Source organism: Diadema setosum, chromosome 17 (assembly GCF_964275005.1).
Source record: "Diadema setosum chromosome 17, eeDiaSeto1, whole genome shotgun sequence".
In the NCBI taxonomy this organism is placed as follows: Eukaryota; Metazoa; Echinodermata; class Echinoidea; order Diadematoida; family Diadematidae; genus Diadema; species Diadema setosum.
In genome coordinates, this window is record NC_092701.1 from 12146603 (window position 1) to 12172139 (window position 25537).

At 37.9% G+C, this 25537-nt stretch overlaps 1 protein-coding gene across 1 annotated transcript; it reads left to right on the top strand.

Annotated features, from left to right (window-relative positions):
- The first annotated feature begins 620 nt into the window (after positions 1-620).
- LOC140241258 (sulfotransferase 1A1-like) lies at positions 621-24789 on the top strand. Its single transcript, XM_072321006.1, has 7 exons — positions 621-805; positions 1988-2149; positions 2650-2909; positions 3307-3433; positions 10326-10423; positions 23502-23694; positions 24139-24789. The coding sequence occupies exons 2-7, from the start codon at positions 1999-2001 to the stop codon at positions 24246-24248; spliced, it is 939 nt and encodes a 312-aa protein (XP_072177107.1). The 5' UTR covers positions 621-805; positions 1988-1998; the 3' UTR covers positions 24249-24789.
- The last annotated feature ends 748 nt before the right edge of the window (positions 24790-25537 follow it).

Sequence of the window (25537 nt, forward strand, 5' to 3'; positions counted from 1 at the left end):
GTGACCTTACTCTCACTATTCGAATTTCATACTTATCCTAAGAGCGTCACAAAATCTACACTAGGACTGACCTCATGGTCTCAGTTCAGAAAGAAACGAAATACAACCAAGTTCAGAGAATCTGTGAAACAAATCCGTCAGATTATACCATGGCACAAAACACGCGCCGAACGCACTGCGCTGAAAAATTATCTTATGCGCTATATTGAGTCACGTAATGTATTCAGTATATAGAACGTCTGTAAATATTCATTATGAAAATTAATATATATAAGACTCATAGACAAGACAGAATGCAGGGTAACGCATGATGAGAACGCACAAGTTGACTCAGCTCTATAGAAAGAGTAAACGGTGTGTATAGGTGTGTATAAAAAGCGTATCTAGATATGAATGGGTGGTACTCGATGTGATTTTTGTTTGAGAAGAAGATTACGATTGAATGGACCAATGTTCCCAACATTGAATAGTTCCCTAACAGAGGGGCGCCCCATGACATCCGGCAGGACGTCTGACCTTTGGAGCACACGGGCCTACAATCCATTGTATTTGCATCTGCAGGTGCATTGTAAATACTCCAAGTCCGCGTTCGTTGTTTGTGTGTAGAAACCAAGCGATCGTGACTGCTCACTGTACTTCGTCTGTGGAACTTCGACCGGAAGGTCTAACATCGAGCTGCCAAAGTGAAGAGAAATCCTATAGAACAGATTGTCTGTCGAGAGGGTCCAAATCACGTCCAACCCCTATAGTTTTACAATAGTAACAACAGTTGCAACGTGTTCTGATCTGCAATCAGCTTAAAAAGGTAGGCAGTTCACCTTGGGGAAGCAGTACCCTGTATCAAACAGATGTCAAAGACGGTGTACAACCACCAGCCTAATGCGTGCATCCCAACTGTTCACACATTTATTGCAACTTTCCTGTCTATACGTTTTCAGGAGAGGAGAAGATTTTTCAACTTTGTAATCATATTTTTGTGAACTCCTGCAAGCAGTGATGAAAGAGAGCTGAGTGAAATTACCCATTTCTGAAATGTTTTCAAACATCAATTGTTTTTTATGTCAGGGCGGGTGGCAGGGTTGACAGATATGGACTGGTACAGTAATTTCATCCCCTTTAACCTTTTGTGTGCTTTGGGTATCGAATGGCACTGGAAACCCTAGCATTATAGATACTGTCTAAAGTCCAAGCTGGCACAGAGAGGGTTAAGTAGCGTTGAAATGGGTCAGAGGTGGGCCAATTAACAGAAATCATTGATGGTAAAGCGCAGATCACCGTTGAAATTCCGGAACTTTTTTAAGGTACTTAAGGAAAATTTCGAGATAAGGACAGTTTCAACTGGATATTTAAATCCATTTAGTCAAAAAGTGTCCAACATTAATTTTGGTTAGAAGATTAAGAAACGAATTGAGATGATCATACTGGCAATGTTGTGCATGAGCAATACAGTGATGAAGGATGTCACAACTTTTCGGTATAGGGATCGTGAGAAATTTCCGCTCGAGTTGCCAGACTTTCCGCCTTGTAGAAAATCAAATTTCACCAATATCTCTGTGTTCTTGTATTTTCCTTTGTACAATGTACATTGTAATCTTGTAAGATCACGTTGTAGAAATAGATCGAAATTGAAATTGATAAACAAGTGGTGTCAGTTTTCCTCCACACTTTGTGGAGATTGGTGTATGTTGCGTTCATGCACGACTCTTTCAACAGGTATAGGCCTATATGTACATTGAGTTTGCGGGTTGATATATATCATAAAATCCACTCAATGGGGACTATTGATTTCTGTGATTTTGAATCAAATTGACTCCCGTGCAACTTGTGCTAACACATGACATCATGTAATGTTAGAATATCACGATACATAAATGCATGCCTTTTTTAATAAATGTGTGTGTGATTAAATCCCCTTTGTTACTGAATGCGAATTTTGTGTGTACTGTGGTATTCCACTGCTTTGATGCGCCTTGATGCATGTTTGAAGGTTTCTCAAACATGGCGGAAAATGAACCAGCTCACATCAATGGAATGCACGTGTACAAGGGGATCGTACTACCCAACGTCATTCTGGACTCCAGCGTAGACGCGTTGCCGAATTTTGAAGTTCGTCCGGACGACGTGTGGATTTGCACTTTCCCCAAGACAGGTACGGGCTATTTCTATAGATATAATTCTATTATCACACTTGTCTAGTGCGAATATATATATATATATATATATATATATATATATATATATATACATACATATATATGTATATATATATATATATAAATATATATATATATATATATATATATTACACACTCTTTGACTACAAGCCCACTACTACTTTTATGAAACAAAGACAAGCAACAAAATATGCCATAACCATAAAGACATGATTAGCTATGATAGCTATATCACATCATGATTCCATCAGAGGGAATCCATTCTTTAGCATGTCAAGCATACACATACCCACATGCAGACTGAGCACATTAATGGACATTTGTATACTCGTAGAAATTTACATGCGGCTGATATCACTGCTTAAATACAGAACAGGCTACCTTACACTTAGCACATGAAATGGTGGCACAGTTTTGTATAATTACTGTACACAAATTTCCCATACAAGCAATCTACCATCTTCCTCTGGTATAGGGACGCACTGGATGAATGAAATCGTTGGACTTATCCTTGCCCGTGGAGTGCCGGAGAAAATAGATCGAACGCTGTCTACCAGCACTGTGGCGATGATAAACGTGGCCCAAAAGATGCCCAAGACAAGGGCAGAAGAGCTCGAGAATCCTCCAAACATGGCGCCATTTTTGGATGTGGTTGCCAAGGCGAAATCTCCCCGCGTTATTCTGTCACACCTTCCGATCGAGATGCTGCCTACGAAACTTGAGGAAAAAGGAAAGGTCTGTATGTTTGTGTCCCCCCCCCCCCCCCGTTTGTGGATTAGGGCCTAACTTATACTCGTTCTGTCTCCAATACGTGTATATAACAATCATGTGCCAACATTCAATGTCAGTACGATATAATGTTTTGTTTGACCATGGAACATGTGATTATGCGACTGGTTTTCAGCGTTTGTTTCAAAATCAGTTCTGTAGTCGTCGGTCTCTAAAAGAAATGAATTGATCTTCACTTGATCTAAGAGCGCAATCACTTTGCATTGATGGAACAGACAATCGACACATAGGGCTGCAAAATTTTCTATACACAATGCTTACTTTCATGACATAAATTTCAACGAAAACAATCAGATAAAACAGTTTCAGATGTAACCTTTGAACTTTACCCTTTGTGTCAAAGGTTATCTACGTAGCCCGTAACCCGAAGGATATTCTCAATTCGATCTACAACATGATAGTGAAGGGGAAGATTGAGCCAGCTGGTGGTTTCTCATGGGAAATGCTCCTGGGATCCTTCATGGAAGACAGTGGGTACCTGGTGCATCTTTATCAGTTCTTGGTCGTTTATTGCCTCTTTTTATTCATAATGATCGTCGGTTCAGTGAAACACTGATTCACTTTCCGCTGCATACAGACAACGAAGAAAAGTAAAGCTTAAAGGGATGGTATAGTTTTGGTTGAGATATCCAAAAACAAAGTGGTCCTAATAAAAGGTGGGTCCCACCTTTTATCTTGACCACTTTGTTTCACTTTGTTTTTGGATATCTCGGGCATTTCAAAATCGATTTTTCACCAAATGAACTTTGAATTGCTCTTAAAATTATATGCTTTTTAGTATTTCATATAAGTGGTTTCTAACTATGTCATAAAAAGTTAAAACCTAAATCCCCATTTCAACCAGAACTATATCATCCCTTTAAAACAATGGTTATTATTGAGACTGAGCATATTATATGATATTCAGCGAAAAATTCATGTTTATCTAGATGTAGATTACAGTGGATAATGATGATAACGCATGTTATGGCTATTGTAATTATACATAAACTGCGAAAACTGAAATAGGTACACATCTTCAATTAAATTCAATTCAATTCAATCTGTAAATTCTTGCATTTGGAAAGCGTCAGACAAGATTGAGAGCATGTTGCTGCATTTCAAGTAATGGGAAGTGGAATCTTTTAAGCAACAATATCATAATTAATATGTTACAAAATTCCATGACAGTTGACTCATGTGTGCTAATAAAATGGCTAAGACATCTTAATAAACGTGAGGTGACGCCAAGAAAGAATAAAACAAAGTACTGGTAGATATGGATGAAGTTGGGACATAGAATAAAAAACTGTTTATCTCCCAAATGTTATGAGTAAAGCTTTCTCAGATATCAATAAGAACATTTTCCCCCAGAGAATTGATTGTTGCCTGCAATAGCCTGAAATTATATATATATATATATATATATATATATGTATATATATATATACATCTATAACAGTAAAAGGCGAAGTTGTTGTTGTTGTCGGGGCCTTATGTATTTCCTGTTTTATTCCGGCGTTGCTGGTTTGTCTATCTCCTCCCGAGCCGACGGCTCCGGGCCCCCGAGACCGGTGCCGTCGGCAGCGGGAGGGTCTCCTACGTGCCTTGGACCGGGTTTCGTCCGCGCTCCGCCTCCGTGTCGACGTCGAGGACGACAAAGAGAAATTAATTAGATAGATGCATAATGCATTTTTGTGCGTGACGTCAGAGCCGAGCGTTTTAATATTCACCGATCCTGCGCTGGACTCCTGCCTTTATCGATCGTCCATCTTTTAGAGTAGAGACAGTGGGGATACTAAAGTCAAAAAGATGATGGCGTGCAGCGAAATCTCTGTCATATTCCGGCGGACACGCACGCACGCACACAATGTACTCTCGGGTACGGTATGCCAGTGTGTGGCCTGCGCCTGTGTATGTATTGACGATGATTACACGAAACACTATCTGCGTGCGCGTGATATGGACACTCATAATGGTACAATACACGGCGCGGTCATTGTTAGTACAAGGGCATTTACGTACAGCGACGTTCGCCATTGGCGTGCCCAAATGAAAACAACGAATGCTGTTATTTTATTGTATTTTGCACAACTGCAGGATACTATGCAGCTCAGGTACGTCATTTAGTTTGCATTCAAGTCGGGTATCATTGCACTCGGACTGTTCAGGACGGCTAAATATCCACTTCAATTTTGTCCTTGCCGATCGTACCATTCCATATCAGAGTACACGCGCCTCTGTTCATTCGTTTACTGCATGGCTGCTGTAAACATGAATATTAATGAGACGAGCGGACGCGGGGGAAACCCTCGCTTTGATGACCGCCAATTTTTGAAGTTACAAGTGGACATCAAATGGGTGATTCTATAGTGCATCAAACCAAGTTTTGGTGATAAAAATAAAAAAGAGGGAGCAAATGACGACAAAAATATTCTTCTTTCTCCCATAACGTGGGAAAAGAAATATCAAAGAAAAAATACGAGGCCCTGAGACCCATGGATTCCCACGGATGCCTACTTATTAAAGCTATAATGACTATCATCTCCCCTCCCAAAATAATTTTATTAAATGATGATGTAATAATAGTATTCATAATAATAACAATACATCGTATGTTACAGTCTGAAGCAGATAAACGGGTGAGGATTATGTAATCATATTGTCGTGTGGGACTTTTTTTTTTTTAATGATGTGTTAAAAAATAAATATTATTCATGACATACGCCATTTTTTTTTAGCTTTTTCATGAAGAGAAAAGATGTGTACGTGCGTTGGGGCCAGAAAGGGCTCATGTATTTCTTTTTTCCAACGGGCGTCGAGACTGAGGGTAAATGGCATGGGGGAGGGGAGATATGCAGGGCAAAATGTCAATGGCACCCCCTTCCCCCGTGCTTCGACGGGAAGAATCTTTGGGCAAAGAAGACAACCCTCGAATTTCCACGGGTGCTGCTAAGTTGATCTGTGATAACAGCAAGCGAGGTTATTTTAAAGTCCCATTCCATGGACCGGCTCCTCAGCTCATGTGTTAGGAGGGGATGGCCATGGGTAGAAGAGGGTGCAAAAGAAGGAAGGAGAAAATAATAAAGTTCTTTCTTTCTGACTACTAAAAACGCGGCGAAAAATAATATGAATAAATACCCACGGATGCCTACTTATTAAACCTGTAATGACTATGGGATCTCCCCTCCCAAAATAATATTTATTAAATGATGATACAATAATAGTATTCATAAAATAATGATAATAATGATAATGTACAGTCTGAAGCAGATAAACGGGCGAGGATATGTAGACATATTGTCGTTGTGTGGGTTGTATTTTTTTTTATGACGTACATGGTAAAATGAATATTATTCATGACATACGCCACTTTTCAGCTTTTTCATGAAGAGAAAAGATGTGTGTGCGTTGGGGACAGATAGGGCTCATGTATTGTTTTGTTTTTTTCAACGGGCGTCGAGACTGAGGGCGAATGGCATGGGGAAGGGGGAGATATGCAGGGCAAAATGTCAATGGCACCCCCAGTGCTTCGACGGGAAGAATCTTTGGGCAAAGAAGACAATCCTCAAATTTCCACGGGTGCTGCTAAGTTGATCTGTGATAACAGCATGTGGGGTTATTCTAAAGTCCCATTCCATGGACCGGCTCCTCAGCTCAGGTGTTAGGAGGGGATGGCCATGGGTATATAGAAGAGGGTGCAAAAGAAGAAAGGAGAAAATAGTAAAATTCTTTCTTTTTGACAACTAAAAACGCGCGACGAATATAAATCAATTCAAAAAAATATGAGGCCCTCAGACCCGTGGATTTCCACGGGTGCTGCTAGTCTTATACAGTAAAAGGCGAAGTTGTTGTTGTTGTCGGGGCCTTATGTATTTCCTGTTTTATTCCGGCGTTGCTGGTTTGTCTATCTCCTCCCGAGCCGTCGGCTCCGGGCCCCCGAGACCGGTGCCGTCGGCAGCGGGAGGGTCTCTTACGTGCCTTCGACCGGGTTTCGTCCGCGCTCCGCCTCCGTGTCGACGTCGAGGACGAAAGAGAAAAATTAATTAGATAGATGCATAATGCATTTTTGTGCGTGACGTCAGATCCGAGCGTTTAAATATTCACCGATCCTGCGCTGGACTCCTGCTTTCTCGATCGTCCATCTTTTAGCTTGCAGAGACAGTGGGGATACTAAAGTCAAAAAGATGATGGCGTGCAGCGAAATCTCTGTCATATTCCGGCGGACACGCACGCACGCACACAATGTACTCTCGGGTACGGTATGCCAGTGTGTGGCCTGCGCCTGTGTATGTATTGACGATGGTTACACGAAACACTATCTGCGTGCGTGTGATATGGACACTCATCATGGCATAATACACGGCGCGGTCATTGTTAGTACAAGGGCATTTACGTACAGCGACGTTCGCCATTGGCGTGCCCAAATGAAAACAACGAATGCTGTTATTTTATTGTATTTTGCACAATTGCAGGATACTATGCAGCTCAGGTACGTCATTTAAGTTTACTCTCAAGTCGGGTATCATTGTACTCAGACTGTTCAGGACGGCTAAATTTTTAATATCCACTTAAATTTTGTCCTTGCCGATCGTACCCTTCCATATCAGAGTACACGCGCCGCTGTTCATTCGTTTACTGCATGGCTGCTGTAAACATGAATATTCATAAGACGTGCGGACGCGGGGGAAACCCTCGCTTTGCTGACCGCCAATTTTTGAAGTTACAAGTGGACATCAAATGTGTGGTTCTATGGTGCATCAAACCAAGTTTTGGTGATAAAAATAAAAAAAGAGGGAGGAAATGACGGCAAAAATATTCTTCTTTCTCCCATAACGTGGGAAAAGAAATATGAAAGAAAAAATACGAGGCCCTGAGACCCATGGATTCCCACAGGAGCCTACTTATTAAACCTAATGACTATGATCTCCCCCTCCCCAACAATGACGATTATAATGATGATATAATAACAATAATAATAATAATAATAATAATAATAATAATAATAAGAATAAGAATAGTTATAGTTATAATACTAATAATAACAATAATGATGATAACTATGATGATAATGTACAGTCTGAAGCAGAAGAAGAAGGGCATTAATGATTATGATAATAATGATAATAAAAATGTACAGTTTGAAGCAGATAAACGGGTGGTTCTATGATCCATCAAACCAAGGTTTGGTGATAAAAACAAAAAGAAGAGAGCAAACGAAGACGAAAATATTTTATTTCTCTCAGCACAATAGTAAAAACACTAGGGGTCTATATATGAAGTAGTCCTACTCAGCACAAGATTACGTATGTTAGTGCAGTGAAGCAGTTTTGGACAGTTTGCGCAGGACTGTCTTCAGAAATGCTTTTTATCAAGAGCAGAAAAATGGGGGAAACAGATTTTTACAATTCTTAACAAATTAACATTTCCGCCTCCCTTGGTTGATCATCCCTATATTATGACTCTACTCTCTCCTCTCCCCTAAATAATAATGATAATGTTAGTAATAATGATAATGATAATAACAATAACAATAATACACTGAAATAATGATGATAATACAATAGGCCAATGCAAATGAATGGGGAGGGGTGCTATGATCCATAACTTAAGAGCGGGCGGAAGAGACACAAAAAGGTACTGGTTTGTTTTGATGGTTAAAATGAAATAGCAATGCTAATGAAGCTTTTTGAAACGTCTGTCAGTCGTAGAGAAACCTTGACATGACGGGAAAAAAAAAATATTCACTATCCTTGACCGATAAACTTTTTTCCTTAATTCCCTTGATTCATCCCCATGTCAATAAATAATATAAAATAATAATAAGACCGAATGACTATGATCTCCCCTCCCACAAAATAACAATAACAATAACAATAATAATAATAATAATAATAATAATGCTATTCATTATGATAATAAAAACAATGAACAGTATCAATGAGATAAACGGGTGGTTCTAGATCCTTCAAACCAAGTTTTGATTATGAAAACAGAAATGAGGGAGCAAATGAAGACGAAATATTCTTTGCGTATTTCTTCTCTCATAACGTGGTTGAAGAAATATCAAAGGAAAATTACGAAGCCCTGAGACCCGTGGATTCCCACGGGTGCCTAATACTTATAAAACCTAATGACTATGATCCCCCTCCCCAAATAACAATAACAATTATAATAGCAATACAACAATAGGGGCCTAATGAGAATAATAACATGATAATAATAATATTGATGTATGGTCTGAAGCAGATAAACGAATGGTTCTATGATCTATCAAACCAAGTTTTGGTGATTAAAAACAAAAAGGAGGGAGCAATTGAAGACGATCAAAAATATTATATTTTTCTCTCATAACGTAGGAAAAGAAATAGGAATGAAAAAAAAAAATTATGCTCGGCCTTGAGACCAGCCATGGATTCCCTCGGGTGCCTGCATGGATGCAAGAGCAGGGGGTATAATTAATATCAAAGTCATAGTGTCAATAGTATCTCCCCATTCCGACGGGAAGAATCTGTGGGCAGAACTTCCGCAGAATCTCATAAGCGTTTTTGGTAATTTTTCCCTGAATGTTTGTTTTGGGGTTTTGTTTTGTTTGTTTTGTTTTGTTTTGTTTTTTGTTCTGCGGGGGTGGAAATGTGTGTGTGTGTGTGTGTGTGTGTGTGTGTGTGGTGGGGGTGGTGGTCATGGGTAGAAGAGATCGAGCACAAGTAACGAAAGAATGAGAATTTTTTTTTTTATTTCATCAATAAAAATGTACAAAATCGTATCTATGAGAAAAACAAATAAAACCCCTCAGACCCGTGGATTTCCACGGGTGCTGCTAGTATATATATATATATATATATATGTAATATATATATATGTATATATATATATATATATATATATATATATATATTATATATATATATATATATGTAAGTAGAGTGTGAACTGCAATATGGCTGAAAGTGCTCAACTATATAGGAGCCCATGTAGCACAATATATAGTAGGATGGAAGGCGTTGCTTTATTAGTGACTTAGCTGGACGAGTTGCTGACGAGGCTTCTGCCGAAACAGACTGTCCAGCTAAGTCACTGATAAAGCAACGCCTTCCATCCTACTATATATTGTAATATATATATATATATATATATATATAGACCCATATCACAGATGATACGGTTTACATCCTTTGAATATTTTCTGAATAACCCTTGTTCAGAATAAATCAAAATCAATGAGTTGATGAAACCAACACGTTCTTGTAATAGGTCACAAAATGTTATCGATGTTTTACCAAAAATGTGTTTTTTTTCTACATTTCTGTATACCACTTTGCTAATTTTTTTTTAAATTTCATTTATCTATTTGTTTGTCTTTCTTCTTCGACTTCCATGTAGAGTCAATGTTTGGGCCGTGGTTAGATCACAACCTGGGTTTCTGGAAACTCCGGGATAAAGATAACGTGCTCTTTCTCTTCTACGAGAATCTCAAAAAGGTATGATGATCTTGAAATCTCGGGGTCATCCCACAAGACCGACACCCACGAGCTGGACATTGAAAACAGGTCCATGAGTCATACAGCTCACGAGTCATACAGCCCATGAGTTCGACACTAGGCAAATAAAGTCCATGAGTTCGACACGAGGTAAAAACAGCCCACGAGTTCGACAGATACAACACGGCTCGTGGGCCTTGTTAGCTTAGTGTCGATCTCATGGGCTGTATGACTCGTGGGTGTCGGTCTCGTGACGTGCACCTGAAATCTCTGCCGTTGAAACATTGAAAGAGTCAGATGACTTTTAGTGGAGAAGCTCCTGGCAATTCCTTCTTTTACAGAAATGGCACAAATGTGCTGAGTTGACATCGCCCCCTGCCGTTACAACAGGCCTTGGGCAATTTTGAGGAAGGGTCATCATCATTGTTCCATTTTTCGGCGTTTATTCTATTGTTCGTTGTTTGTTGTTTGTTTGTGTGCTTGTTTTGCGCCCTGTTCAAAACGTAGGATATTTTATCTGATGCACGAGCTGAGACTCAGACCTCTATTTACGTTCTCTTCGAGAGACAGGTGTCTGTTGTCTATTACTAGTGGGATGACATAAAAGCACTCAACAGGGTTCAGGCATCACTCATTGGAACGTAGAACCTATCCGTTTGATAGCAAGGAAAAAGCGTTTCTGCCTGAGCCTACGTAGTCATACCTTCACACAGTACCTGTTGGAGAAGGGTCCCATGTGGGTGTGTGAATGGCATGGGGTGGGTGTGGCAAGCTCGTGCCATTAAACATGCAGGGGAAAGGTACAAGGTGTTACCAAAAAAAGAAAAAAAAAACATTTCCCACTTTTGATCCTTAATAGTTTTTTTTTTCAACTTTATTTCATTTTTCGAAAAGAACATAAACATTTCACTTTCATTGGTAACAGAGAATAAGGTTACATAATCAAAACAAAGTAAAATTGAAAAGAGAACATAATTGTGGAACCTTGGGGTAACAAATAATGTAATGAAAATTGACTGAAGTGATATAGACGATATAACATTACACAAAATATCGAAAAATGGAGGGACCCACTAAAAAGGCAATGCTTGTAGAATGTGGGCCCCTCAAGTACAGAATGTCAATAGAAAATGAACTGATGCAAAAAGGGGAAAAAAGATCGGGAATAAAGTCAGATTAAAAAAAAAGGTCTGGAAGCCCAATAAGAAGACAGAGTAACGGACAGACACACATTCACAGGCGAATGGACATTAAACGAGACTGAGACGACAAAACTTATGAAAGGGGACTTCAATACAAGACAGAACGAGACAGTTCGAAGACTATACCTCGGATAACACTGTTATTGATATAAGTAATAGCTGAATGGTGTACAGTTTAGTTGGAGGTGATTTGAATATGAGATCATGAATCAGTTTCGTTAAATTTATGACTGATTTTAAAGTTAAGTTCCAGATTTGGGGCAAATTTGAACCCTCTATACACAATTGAACTTTACACAAGAACCAATGGTGTGTATGTGAGTGTGTGCTTACAATGACCCTGAACAGTGGACATGAATACCACGAATACCACCTTTTCAGAGCTCTGCTGACTAGGCTTCTGGACTCTTGCTCCAAGGCATATTAATGCTATAATTCATGATGGATTGCCCTGGCCACTGGTATGCTAGTCTGAATTGATGGTAAAGGGTAAAACGCATGCACACTAAAAAAAAAACCAAAAAAAAAAACCAAAAAAAAAAACAAACAACAACAACAACAACAACACTTGCTTTCATGTGCTTGCATACACTACATTTTTGGATGAATAAAGACTAGCTATGACAGTAGAATGCTAAGAGATTTTTTTTTTCTGCCGAAATTGTACTCTCCTTTAAAGCATTGAAGAGAAGCAACAGATACAGAATGACGCACTAGTTGTAGCTTAAACAGAGGTTGCCATATATCAGAAGTAGCCCATTCTTGTACAAATATATACAGCAAAAGTATAACAGATAAGAGTTAGAGCTTCGTTTACGTACGTTTACGTACTGTTACCCGCACTGGAGTTCGTGCCAGCCTGTACTTTAACAAATCTCACACCTCTAATGGCATGACTGGCGGCTATATGTGGCCTCAACGTCATAATTTGTCTCGGGCAGTTGCGTGCCATAGAAAAAATTGTAAATATTGACTCCCCGTGACAAGTTAGTGTTTGCTTTCAAAACTCAAGTGCATCCTTCTCAATGAACTATATGGGTGCAGCATTCTGTCAAATCACACACACACACACACACACACACACACACACACACACATGCAGGCACGCACACAAAAGAGACATACGATTTAGCAAGAGTGTTTGATTATTCTTGCAAACAAGCTGAATATCCGAACACCCTGTCGATCTAGAATAACAATTAATTGTCCTTGGTTATTAATTCATCCCTTACTTTACTTTCCATGGCCAAAACGTCCATTAGATCATACATGTACTCACGTGCAGCATTACAAAGCATGTATTCTTTTTTTTTTCTTTTCTCCCTCAAACCTCCGAGGATAATTGTCTATGTTCCATACTCCTGTCTATTTGATTACCTTCTTGTCACGATATTACAGTTTTGCTTCCTGTCGTGTCGTGTTGTCAGGTCAGGTTTGTTTGTTTGTTTTTTTTTTCTACAAGTAGTCATGTTGCTGTCCTAGTCTTGTCTCGTGTTAATTAGTTTGGTTGCTGTTGTTTCGTGTGTAACTGTTTGTCTGTCTGTCTCTCGAGTGGACTGCAAAACCTTCTATGCCGCCTAAAGTTGATGTTTTCAATCAATCTTTGCACCAAATCTTTTTACCTAAGAGGGACCCACATTCTACAAGCTCTGTCTTTGTAGTGGGTCCCTCCGGCTTTTTTTTTTTCACGCAATGCATATTGACAATCATTAATTTAACTTTCGTTTCTTTATCAACCGTTGTAATGTATCCTTACTGTAAGTTTTTAATAATTGCTTTCTTTGTATTGATTTATATGCATCATTTTTGTCACTGAAGAAAGTGAGATCTATGTTTGTATATTGTTTCATTGTGACTTAAAAAAAAAAAAAAAAAACTTGAACTTGAAGGGCCGCAAACAAAACAAGACATGTCCAGCTTGACGGTGGTGGAAACGGTAAAGAGACAAGGTAGCAAACAGCATGTTTGTTCAACATGAGAGTGACTCCCTCACGGCAGTGAACAACTGTATTAAAAAATAAAAGAATATGCCTGGCCAACACAATTTGAATACAAAATAGATAAATTCAGCGCATTCATTTGCGTAATGGTACATGGATATTTCAGTAACACACGTGTTTTTTTTTCGTTGTTGTTGTTGTTGTTGTTGTTTTTTTTTTTTTTGGGGGGGGGTTACGCAGTATTTTCTATTTTTTCAACAAATGTCACACAATTCGAAATTTTTAGTACAGTCACTATTAGTGGTGCAGGCACAATGTGAAAATGCAAAGAGACAAGAGCAAAAAAAAAAAAAAAGAGAAGGAAATAGTAAGCAATGGTAAGGAAATTAATTGTAACATTTTTGAAGCTGAGATTTAAAGGTAAGGAATCGGCGGTGTTTCTGACTAGTTTCGTGCAACAGATTGTAATTCTCTGACCCGTTGACCTGAAAGTTATACAAAACACGGGATAAAAACAAGACCAGACGGAAAAGTTTCACGTACTTTATATACAAGCAATTAAAAATCCCGAGTTGGTAACTGTGCCCTTTCGTCGCAAGGGTAAGAAGAGATACAATCTTTGGTGTTGCAGACGTAGATGTAAGCGGTGCAAAGTCCAAAGTCCATGAACTCGAGACTGACTCTGCAGAAAATATAATCATTCAATCAGTACATTCATATGTACCTATACTAAAAGGTCTGTCAACCTTCAAGACTGCGAAAGCAAACTTTGAGAGCGTAAGATATGCACCTTGATGGTTCCCATTTTTTTTTTTTTTTATTTATATGTTTTATTTCGAAATCACATAAAATCACAATATTTACAAATAATCATCAATCAGCAAACACGAGAAAAAGAAAAAAAAAAGAAAAAGTGACAAGAGCAATTCAGAGATAAAATAAAAAGAGAACCACCATGATTCATCAATAAGTAGTAAGGTAAAGCTTCCTCAAAGACCCCCGTCTCATAACACACCCAGGGAGAATGGCTCCCCCAGTGGGGTCCCCAGGTCTGAAAGAGGACCATACCCTCTTATTCAACGACAAAAGTCACACCATATCCTACACAATCAAAATTTACTCATCTAATCATCCCTCAAAACTACACATTCTCAACTCATCTCGAGACATCTTTAGCATTGTAATTCAAACCACTACATAAAGCCTAAATCAGACCTGGAAATCCCTGACAGGAAAAGATTACATTACAGACTGTTTAAAAAAAAAAAAAAAAAAAAAAAAAAAAAATTAGAGCCTAAAAAATTCCAAAACCATTGAGCAATTAGTTCATGTCCAAGGCGCGCCAACAAAGTTGGAGAAAACAAAGGCCAGACAGAGGGCCGGCAAATTCACTAACTACAATGTAGTACTACACATGGTTGTACTTTGTATCAGCGACAGATCATGGAGATTCCAATGAGCAAAATACAATGACAAGTATTCAGCATACCAATACACAATATGAAATAAACTTAATCCAAGGGGTATGAAACAATTTTAAAGTAACATTTAAACATATCATAAATCAAATCTCCATTTTTTGAAATGTAAAGTAAGCTTATTTCTTTTCTTAGCTAAATAATACTCTGTTTCTTTTTGCTTCTTAATGAAACTCTTAAAAAAATCAACAGTTGGTATTTCATTCCTAAATTTACAAATATAAAGGTAATATTTTACAACTAATACAAGGTATGTTAAAAACTGATCTGATAATAAACCAAATAATTTTTCAAAATTGGAGAGCTTAAAATTATTAATGTGGATTTCTATTATGTTTACTACATATCTCCAAATTGGTATAACCTTCTCACAATCGCAAAACAAATGAACCATAGTCTCTTCCATTTTCCCACAAAATGTACAGTTTGGTGAGTCTTTCCTTTTAATTTTATACAAAAAAGCATTCAAAGCTATGGATTTGTGAAAAATTTTAAAATAAAAAGAGCGTAACCTAGTATCAATAGTGCAAGTAAAATTAATCTTGTGTACATTATCCCAAATGATATCATCAGGGACTGTTATTTGACTTTTCCAATATTCATATCTTTTCTCAGGGACATGTAGCACATTTAATATTTTGTAAGCATGTCTGGGTACTTTTTTCTGGGCATTCAAATCAATAACCAAAGAATCACAAATATCTAAATTATTCAATGCAGTATCGTCCAACCATCCATTAGGAATATTCCTTAATAAGAAATTGAATTTTCTTCTGTCTGTATGGGGAATATCAAAATCTAAAATCAATTCTTCAAATAATTTATGACCAGGGAGGGGTGGGTTCAACAAGTCGGAAATTCCCAAAACATTTTTTTCGTACCAAGTTTCATAATAGAAATACTTTTTTGATTTTGAACGAATCAATCTATTAAACCACAGCACTTGACAAGACCCAATCTCAGAAAATTTAGAATCATAGGATTCTAAAGTGGCATATTCTCTATAAATATACCAAGTACGTAATGACTCAGCCACTTGTGAGTTTTGCAAAGATCGCAAAATTGTTTCTGGGGCATATGCTTTCCAAAGAATCTTGGGGTCTCTATGAAATTTCTCTAGGGCCAATAATTCAATAGATTTCCAGACAGACTCATAATTTTCATCTAACAAACATTTAACCCATGTCATTTTTTGAGCAAGTGCAAAAGCCCATGGATCAATCATTTTAAGACCACATTGAATATAGTCATTATACAAACATTTTCTTTGAACTCTATCCCTACCACCATTCCAAATAAACTTAAAAAAGAGACTATTCAAATCATTAAAAAATTTTTGAGGGATTTTTATACTAAGCACAGAAAAAAGATAAATTAACTGTGGCAAAACAAGGGACTTTATTACGCATACTTTACCAATTAAAGAGAGATTCCTCATCCGCCAGCAGTTTATAGTCTGTGCCATTCTTTTTAACTTCTCTTTATAATTAAGATCAAATATCAAACCCAAATCCAAAGAAAAATTAACCCCCAAGGATTTAAAGTCAGAAGTTTTCCATGTGATTCCTTGATTTCTCAAAGGAAAATCTTTACATCCCCTCTTTGACCCAATCCAAAGTGCCTCTGTTTTGGTTAAATTAATCTTACATCCAGAATATCTACCAAACCTATCCAAAATATCAAACAATACACCAAAAGAATCTCTAGTTCCATCTATAAAACAAACAGAATCGTCAGCAAATAAAGAAATCTTCACTTCATGATTATTTATCTTTATCCCATTCAACTGCTCATTCTGTCTTATTAATAAGGCCATGACCTCAATAACAAACAAAAATAAATATGGAGATATGGGGCAGCCCTGAAAAATACCTCTTTGCATGGATATACGATTGGTTAAAAAACCATTGTTTAGAACGTAAGACTTCCGTTCAGAATATAATGTCTTTATCCACTCAATAAATGTATCTCCAAAATTAAACTGTTTTAATGTCTGAAAAAGGAAGTTATGATTAACACTATCAAATGCCTTTTCAATATCAAGTAATACTATAGCTCCAGGAACTTCATTAACCTGAGTATACTCAATAATATCAAAAATTAATCGAACATTATGACTTATATTTCTGCCTTTTAAAAAACCAGACTGATCTGAGTGAATGAGAGAGTGCATAAATATTTTAATACGTTCTGCGAGACATTTTGCTAATATTTTATAATCAACCGTCAATAGTGTAATAGGACGATAATTTTTTATCAACAATTGGTCCTTATCTTTTTTAGGAAGAAGAGTAATAACACCATTTCTCTGTGATACAGACATCATTCCATTTTGTAAAGAAAAATTATAAGAGTTCATCAACATGTCACTTATGTCAGGCCAAAATACTATGTAAAATTCAATAGGAAGTCCATCAAATCCAGGAGTTTTATTAATTTTCATCGATTTGATAACATCAAATATTTCTTGTTTAGATAAAGGTTTTTCCAAAATTTGTTTTTCATCATCAGTCAATTTTGGAATATTCAAATCATTGAACAAATCCTGACGTACATTTTCATCAGCCATATCTTGATGCTCAGGGTTGGAATACAGTTTATTATAAAAAGCATGTATTTCTTGCAAAATCTTGTCAGGGTCAGAAATCAAGTTTTCTTTTTCATCCTTCATTCTACTAATCGTTTTCTTTTGCCAAGATCTGTTTTCTAAATTACAAAAATACTTTGAATTTTTTTCTCCTTCTTCTAACCACCTTACCCGAGATCTTATAATCAAACCTTTAGTTTCAAAATCATAAATTTTATTTAAATTATCTTCTAATTTTTCTAAATCTAATAACGAATGTTTATTTTTTGAGACATCCTCACCTAACTGCGAGTTAATTTTATGAATTTCATTTATAAGACGTTCCTTTTCTTTATTCCTTTCTTTTTTTTCCTAGCAAAATACTCAATACTAGTTCCAGTTATAACACACTTCAGGGCATCCCATTGAGTATTAGGGTTACAATCAGACTCTTCATGAATTTGTTTGAATTCAATTATTTTTTCTTTAATCAATTTAATATAATCTGCATCATGGTGTAAATAATGACAATTAAGCTTCCAGTAACCTCTACCCCTCGAAGGAAGATTATCATTAAAATGAATTGAGACTACTGAATGGTCCGACTGAATTCCTGGAGAAATTTTAGATTTAATACAGTTTCCAATGAAATTGCTTGACACCAAAACATAGTCCAATCTAGATAACACCTGAGGTGTCTTTTGGTGCCTAGTATACTGTCTTAGTGTTGGGTGAAAATGTCTCCAAACATCAATCAAATTATATTCTTCAATAATATCAGAAAATATATTACTAACCCTAACATTGGAATGTTGCTGACGAGTACCCTGATAATCTAAATGGCTTACTACCGCATTAAAATCTCCACCTATAATTAAAACAGAATTATCAAATTTATCAATTTCTGCAAAAACTTCTAATAAAAAATCTGGGTCATCTTTGTTTGGGGCATAAATATTTACTAATGTCACAGGTATATCATTCAGAACAGCGTTTAAAATTAAGAATCTACCATTAATGTCATAAAATGCTGCATTTTCTTTAAAAACAACTGAGTTTCTTACTAGTATTGCTACACCCCGACTATTCGAAGAAAAACTTGCAAACCAACATTGTTCACCCCATTGGGATTTCCAAAACTTCTCATCATTTTTGGCAGAATGAGTTTCTTGTAGTAATATTATATCAGATTCAGTATTTCGCAAATAATGAAAAATCTTTCTTCTTTTTACAAAGTCTTGTAGACCCCTACAGTTGAAAGTACTTAATTTCACTACCATTGTTCTATAAACAAAAACACACAAAAGTACCACCCCGGATCACAGAAAAAACATAAAGTGCATTGGTTGGATGTCACAAATATACATAAAACTAACCAGATTGTAATAATCTGAAGTATACAATGAAAAGTTGAATAAAAACACATCTTGTCACAGAAAAAAAAACACACAATGAAAAATATGTAAAAAAGAGAAAAAAAAACCAAATACGGTATTATCAAGGCAAAAAACTGAAGAGAGCAAGAGCACAAGTAGTCAAGACTTCAAATCAAGCAAAACAGTCTTGACAAGTGCAAAATCATGTAACCAAATGAACAAGTTTGGCACGGAATAGAAAAAAACCAAATCAGCTGGAAAAATCAAAAGGTAAATACAGTATTGTCACATACATAGATCCAAAGTAATTACACTCCAGATTAAACCAAAAGAGCCTTACCATAAAAAAAAACAAAATTATAACCTTTTATAATTACTGAAATTACAATTCTACATGTGGTATATATTAAACTTGAACTACATGGAAGAAAAAAGGAGAAATCAAAGAAATGATACTAATACTAATACCCCAATCTCGACGAAGAATCGCCCTAGACATGACTTTAAAAATACATACTGTATAAGTAAATTAAAAAAAATAACTTTGGATTTATGAGAATGCAATCTACACATACATAAAAGGAAAAATTATTCCTCATAGTTAGTACATACATGTAACTATTAGACACTACTCCTGGAATTATCTGAAAAGTGAAAATGCAATTGCAATGACCACACGATATAGCAAATCAGTTCCCATCAATACAATTTTAACATGTACAGTGGTCTCCCATTATAATGAGCATTGGCACGAGGTCTCATCACAACAAGGTAATCACCGTAGACCCAAATTGCAATCCTCCATTGCACCGCATTATTTTGGAATGCTAACACAAGGTTTCACCACAACAAGCACACCTTCCTGGCCCAAAAGACCTCGCCATGAGAGTCCACTGTATCTTAAATAACTAAGCAGCGAATTAGACCCAAAAGTAGAAAAAAAAATATTTTGGAAAATATACTCGTGCCATGGCAACACAATAAAATACATACTAATGTACACTGTACAAGTATACAAATATGAAAAATAAAACGTACAACACTTATACAATACATGTATGTGGTTTTAAAACTTAACATCCATCTACTTTTCTACAAATACATGTCACATTGATCAAAAGATGAGAAAAACAATTAAAAACAAGTCAGAAAACTTTGGAACCAAAATTTGTAAACCAAAAAAAGTTCTGCCATCAATAAGGAGTCACTAACCTACACAAAGTGTTTGAAGTGTATATACATGTCTCAAATTCATAAAAGTCAGAGCTTATTCTTTATTTTGATCATGAGAGATCATGTCCTCACTAAACAAAGACAAGCTTTCCTTCTTTACTCCTGTAAGCTAGTTTTGCTGGGTACAAGAAGAAGGGCTTCCTTCCCGCGTCTTTCAACTGCTTTAGTTGGTCCATTTTTTCCTTTCGCATCTGTAGAATGCGTCGTGAAAAGTCCTCTGACACGTAGATCTTGCTTCCTCTGAAGGAGCCCTCGGCTTTAAGCTTGGATATGCACGCTTTTCTCACCCTCTCCTTGGTCGCATACGACGAGAAAGCGACGTGGATAATTCTTGGCTTCGTATTCCCTGTACCACTCAGCTCGCGTACTGTAGGGGTGCGGTGACACCGTTCGATAGCATACTCATCCACACCAACAAAATCGGTAAGGAACGACTTCACGGTTTCATAGCAGTTCTCCCTGGGAACTTCTGGGATACCATGCAATACCAGATTACTCCGTCTTGCACGATTTTCTAGGTCATCGATCTTCAACAGCATGTCATCCTTCTCCTTCTTCAACTTTTTCACTTCCTCTGTAACTGTATCCAGCTGGATACAGCAAGCACTGATTTTCTCCTCGTTGGCATTCGTTTTTAGCGCTATTTCTTCGAGCCTGTTTATTATCAACGAGTCTATACGCTCCTCCAGTTTGTAGAATTTGTCTAGGAAGGAAGCGAACCAGTCCGGCGGGGGCGAGCTAGCTGCGTCGCCCGGCCCAGCGGGCTGCGACACCATCGGAGTGTCGTCAACTACGTCAACGGCGCTCGCTTTCTTCGGCGGAGCAAATTTTCCCTTTTCAGGGGTATCAAGATGTCGCTTCACTGACATGATTGCAATCAAACTGTCCTACAAATGAATACTGACAATACTACTCACTGTATATAATCACCAAGACTTCTCTCCAGCAAATATTTGGTAAAATATAGCGAACTAAGTGAGAACCATGCTTTCAGAACAAAGGGTGAGAGCGCCCTCCTGGTTCCCATTTTCTCACTATATACATTCAGGCTTGAATAAATGAAACGGTATGTTGAAGTGAAAAAGATATATGTCACACAGTTGAGGTCGGAGATACGTACCCGATTCTATCAAACATCTGGTACAAAGCAGTAGCTCCAATATTATTAGGAGGCTACTGTCTCTAATATGAAGTGACGGGGAAAAGCCACGGCACATGGCACTCTTAAAGCATCTGGTTCGACTGCTGGAAATCACAAAGTTCCCACGGTCTGTGGTTAAAGTTTACACGGTATACAAAAACAGCGATTTACACAAAGGCTGGTAAATATAACAGTATGGTATGATCAACGCACGACATGACGACTAAGTTGTACCCATTCATACTTATGTTGTTCGTTTTGCTTGTTTGTTTGTTTGTTTGTTTGTTTGTTTGTTTGTTTGTTTGTTCATTTCCATCTGAGGAAATGGCTGGATAGCCCATATTCAGCTACGCTAAGCTGGTCTTCCATGGGGTCCAGTTGGATGTGAGGTGGGACCACTTCACCGGGTTAAACACCCTGCTCTTTGCGATGAATGAATGAAGCGGGATCATTTACATGTATGAGTTGTGACTCTCTCATACACGGGACCTCCATTTTATGTCTTATCCGAGGGACAGAGTGTTTTGGCTCTTGCTAGAGGGGACGGTATGATTACACACAACATTGCTCAGTCCAGACTCGGGACCGAACCCGGGTCCTTAGGATTCAATTCAATTCAAACTTTATTTTCACTTTCTTTCTTCAACAGAATGTATAAGAAACAATATCATGAACTTTACATGCGACTCGTTGTAAATATATATAACCAGGATCGTGAGGCAGACGCGCTACCGGACTGAGCCAACTCACCAATCCACCTTATGTATATAGGGATAAAATGAAGTAGGGAAAGGGTTTACGAGACAACGGAAAATTTGACAGAACATCTATTGGTGTACAGTAAGTTCTGATCAAATTCCAACAATTATTATTGTTATTATTTTTTTGATCTAGTCTATCTACTCGTCGGCCGGAAAAAGTCCCATTTTTCTCGGGTATACGCTGTGCGTTCCACACAAGGCACAAAAGCTGCGCGATCCGGAAGGGTACAACGTGATCGAAGTATTGGTTGCCAAGGAAAATCATGGAGCTGTGAATGTGTATGTTCTCAAGGCAGACCTAATTTGATTAGGCTATATTGGTGACTTGTGTTCAGTCCCTCGACTTGCGTCTCGACATTTAATACTGGCCTCAGTAGCATTTGAATTCCTTCGGACGACACATTCTACGACTTTTTTTTTCCATCGGAAGTCATCCTGTAAGGCACTGTTTACAATTTATTTGCACATGAAACAAAAACCCAGCTTTAGTGCTTCGATAGTTCTAAAATGTAAGTTAGGGATGAAAAAAAAAGTAAAACTGCTAGTCGTTATAATCAATAATCAATGCTTAGTCTTTTTAATATACAAAATGGGAACAATCGTTATTATAAAATTGTTAGACTTTACCGTCGAGAGTTATGATTTACTGAGAAAAACAGTGATATCTTCTTATATTTTATATAGGCTTCATTGCAAAATGTTCATTATGGAAGGATGTTCTGTGATACAATGGGGTTATCCCACAAGACCGACACCCACGAGCCATACAGCCCACGAGTTCGACATTGAAAAGATGTCCATGAGTCATACAGCTCAGGAGTCATACAGCCCATGAGTTCGACACTAGGCAAATAAAGCCCATGAGTTCGACATAGGTAAAACAGCCCACGAGTTCGACAGATACAACACGGCGCCTAATGTGTCGGTCTCGTGGGCCTAGTGTCGAACTCATGGGCTGTATGACTCGTGTATGAGCTGTATAACTCATGGGCTGTATGACTCGTGAGCTGTATGACTCATGGGCTATATGACTCGTGAGCTCTATAACTCGTTGGGTGTATGACTCGTGGGTGTCGGTCTCGTGACGTGCACCCGATACAACCACCCTACACATATTATGCATCAAATGTGATAACTCGAACATTTTTTGATCACTGCTCCCAATGGTAAACAATACCTTGAAAGGGGAAATCAAGTGCAGTTGAAAGTTAGTCATAGCTTGCCATATAATAACTCATACACAAAATTTTGAAATTTCCAGTTTTTCATTCAAACGTAATTGCTCCCCAGGCTCAAATTCTGATATATTATACCAAATGGCTTTGCTTAGAATTTCATGATAAAATTTTGACTGCTCGTTGTGTATTTAACCTGGCATCAGAATCCCGTAGAGGGCGTACAGCAGGTGGCAGCCCACATCGGCGTTGACCTGAGTCCTGACGAGGTCCAGAAAGTGGTCGAGCACAGCTCGTTCAAGGGAATGAGTAAGACGTACACAACGCGTAAGATGGACGAAAAAGCAGTCGATAAGGATTTCCACGATGTGGTGAACTCAATCCCCTTCATGAATAAAGGTATAAATCAACAGCTTGCGATGTGTTGTGGGATCAAGCAGGGTTCTTATATTGTGTGCATATTCTCCAGTTGATACTGACAGATGTACTCTAATCTGTCACATGATTGTATAGTGTGTACTTATCAAGAAGAGAAGAGAGAAGAGTTCGTGAGAGAGAGAGAGAGAGAGAGAAGGAGAGAAGGAGAGAAGGAGAGACAGAAAGACAGACAGACAGCCTCCCGCCCGAGAAGTAACGTACTTTTATGTAGAATAGAATACAACAGATAAATTACAGTAAGTGCATTTTTGAAATTAATGACAATGCTCGTTTTGTATGTTGTGGGATGTTGTTGTTAGTGTTGTTGTTGGTTTATTTGGGTTTTGTGTTCATATTCAGGGTTTTTTTTTGTTTGTTTGTTTGTTTTTATTTATTTTTTGTTTTGTTTTGTTTTTCTGTGTACAGGCGTTTCCGGTCAGTGGAAAGAGCGCTTCACCGTGGCCCAGAACGAAATGTTTGACAAGTGGTACGAAGAGAAAATGAAAGGAGTCGACCTCACATTCGAGTTTGAATAAATATCGTCCGGGTATCTGCAGCCTTTTGACATTGGTATCTACGACGCCAACATCAGACTGATCTGTTTTACACGCTGAATCCTAGAGAATGTGGTTTTCATATTGTCATTGGGATTTTTCTTTCAAATCCAAGTTTCCATCTTTGCGGCTTTACATCATTACAGGGCTCACTTAAAAAGCAGGCCCTTGGGCCCTGAACGTGACTACCCTGTTCTTTTTTATTTTAATAAAACTGAATAAATAAATAAATAAATTACACTGACAAGACCAGAAAAGTTTCTTATACAAATATAGATATTACATAAACACAGACGAGGTGTAACCTTTACCTGAATGTACGGCTGTCTCGATGTGAAAATAATAATACTGCATGATATTTGCAGTGTGTCATACAGCCAAACAATCAAACAAACAAGCAAAAATCTTGGTATTACAACACTATGCAGTCAGCTCACAGCTGACCTCTTGACTGGAGTGAGTTTTCGTAGAAAATTATCTTTTTCTCAATGTTTTAACAATGAAATTGTTGTAGTAATTTCAGTCCATGTCGACCAAGTTGATATAAGGAAGCGAACAGTAAGTTATACGTTGTAGTGCGTATACAGCCACGCAAGCTCACAAAATTTCATGTACTGGCATTGCATTTTGATTGTAAACCACTTTATACTCTCTTTAATTATATTGTTTGAAAGATATTACCTTAAGGCCCGGTCCCACTGGCCGACGGACACAAAGCGTATGCAGAAAGGACACAGCGGACGAGCAAAATTTCGGGGATGGCTTCATCCGCTTTCATCCGCTCCAGAAATTGACAAAAATTGGCGAAAATTGGCGGTAACAGAACGGAAATAGAACGGACGTGAATAGTATGCAGCGGGGATGTTAAACGGATGTTCATCGGAAGCCTAGCGGATGAAAGCGGATGGAAGGGGATGACAGCTCCGAAGGGGTTACCGGAGATAATTGCGAAACGGACGCATAGCAGAAAAAGTGGATGCAGAGTGGATGCAGAGCGGATGCAGAGCGGATGTAGAGGGGATGCTTTCGAAATGCTTTATATACGAGATGCATACGCTTACATCCTTTCTATTAACGTGCTATTAACGATGTAAAGACGTTCCACGTACCATATCTTTCCTCCCTCTTTCCGTTTTTAGCTGCAGCGGATGTGAGTTGCGAGGATGCCCAGAGGATGTAGAGAGGATGCAGCGGACGTTTAAGGGATGCCGCACGGACATACAACGTTTGTTGCTCGTATGTCGCGAATTTACATCGTACACAGCGGAAAG

Coding starts and splice junctions, on each gene's coding strand:
- LOC140241258 (XM_072321006.1), top strand. CDS start 1,999: ATGGCGGAAAATGAACCAGCTCACATCAATGGAATGCACGTGTACAAG. Junction 2,150..2,649: donor TTGCACTTTCCCCAAGACAG/GTACGGGCTATT, acceptor CCTCTGGTATAG/GGACGCACTGGATGAATGAA. Junction 3,434..10,325: donor GGGATCCTTCATGGAAGACA/GTGGGTACCTGG, acceptor ACTTCCATGTAG/AGTCAATGTTTGGGCCGTGG.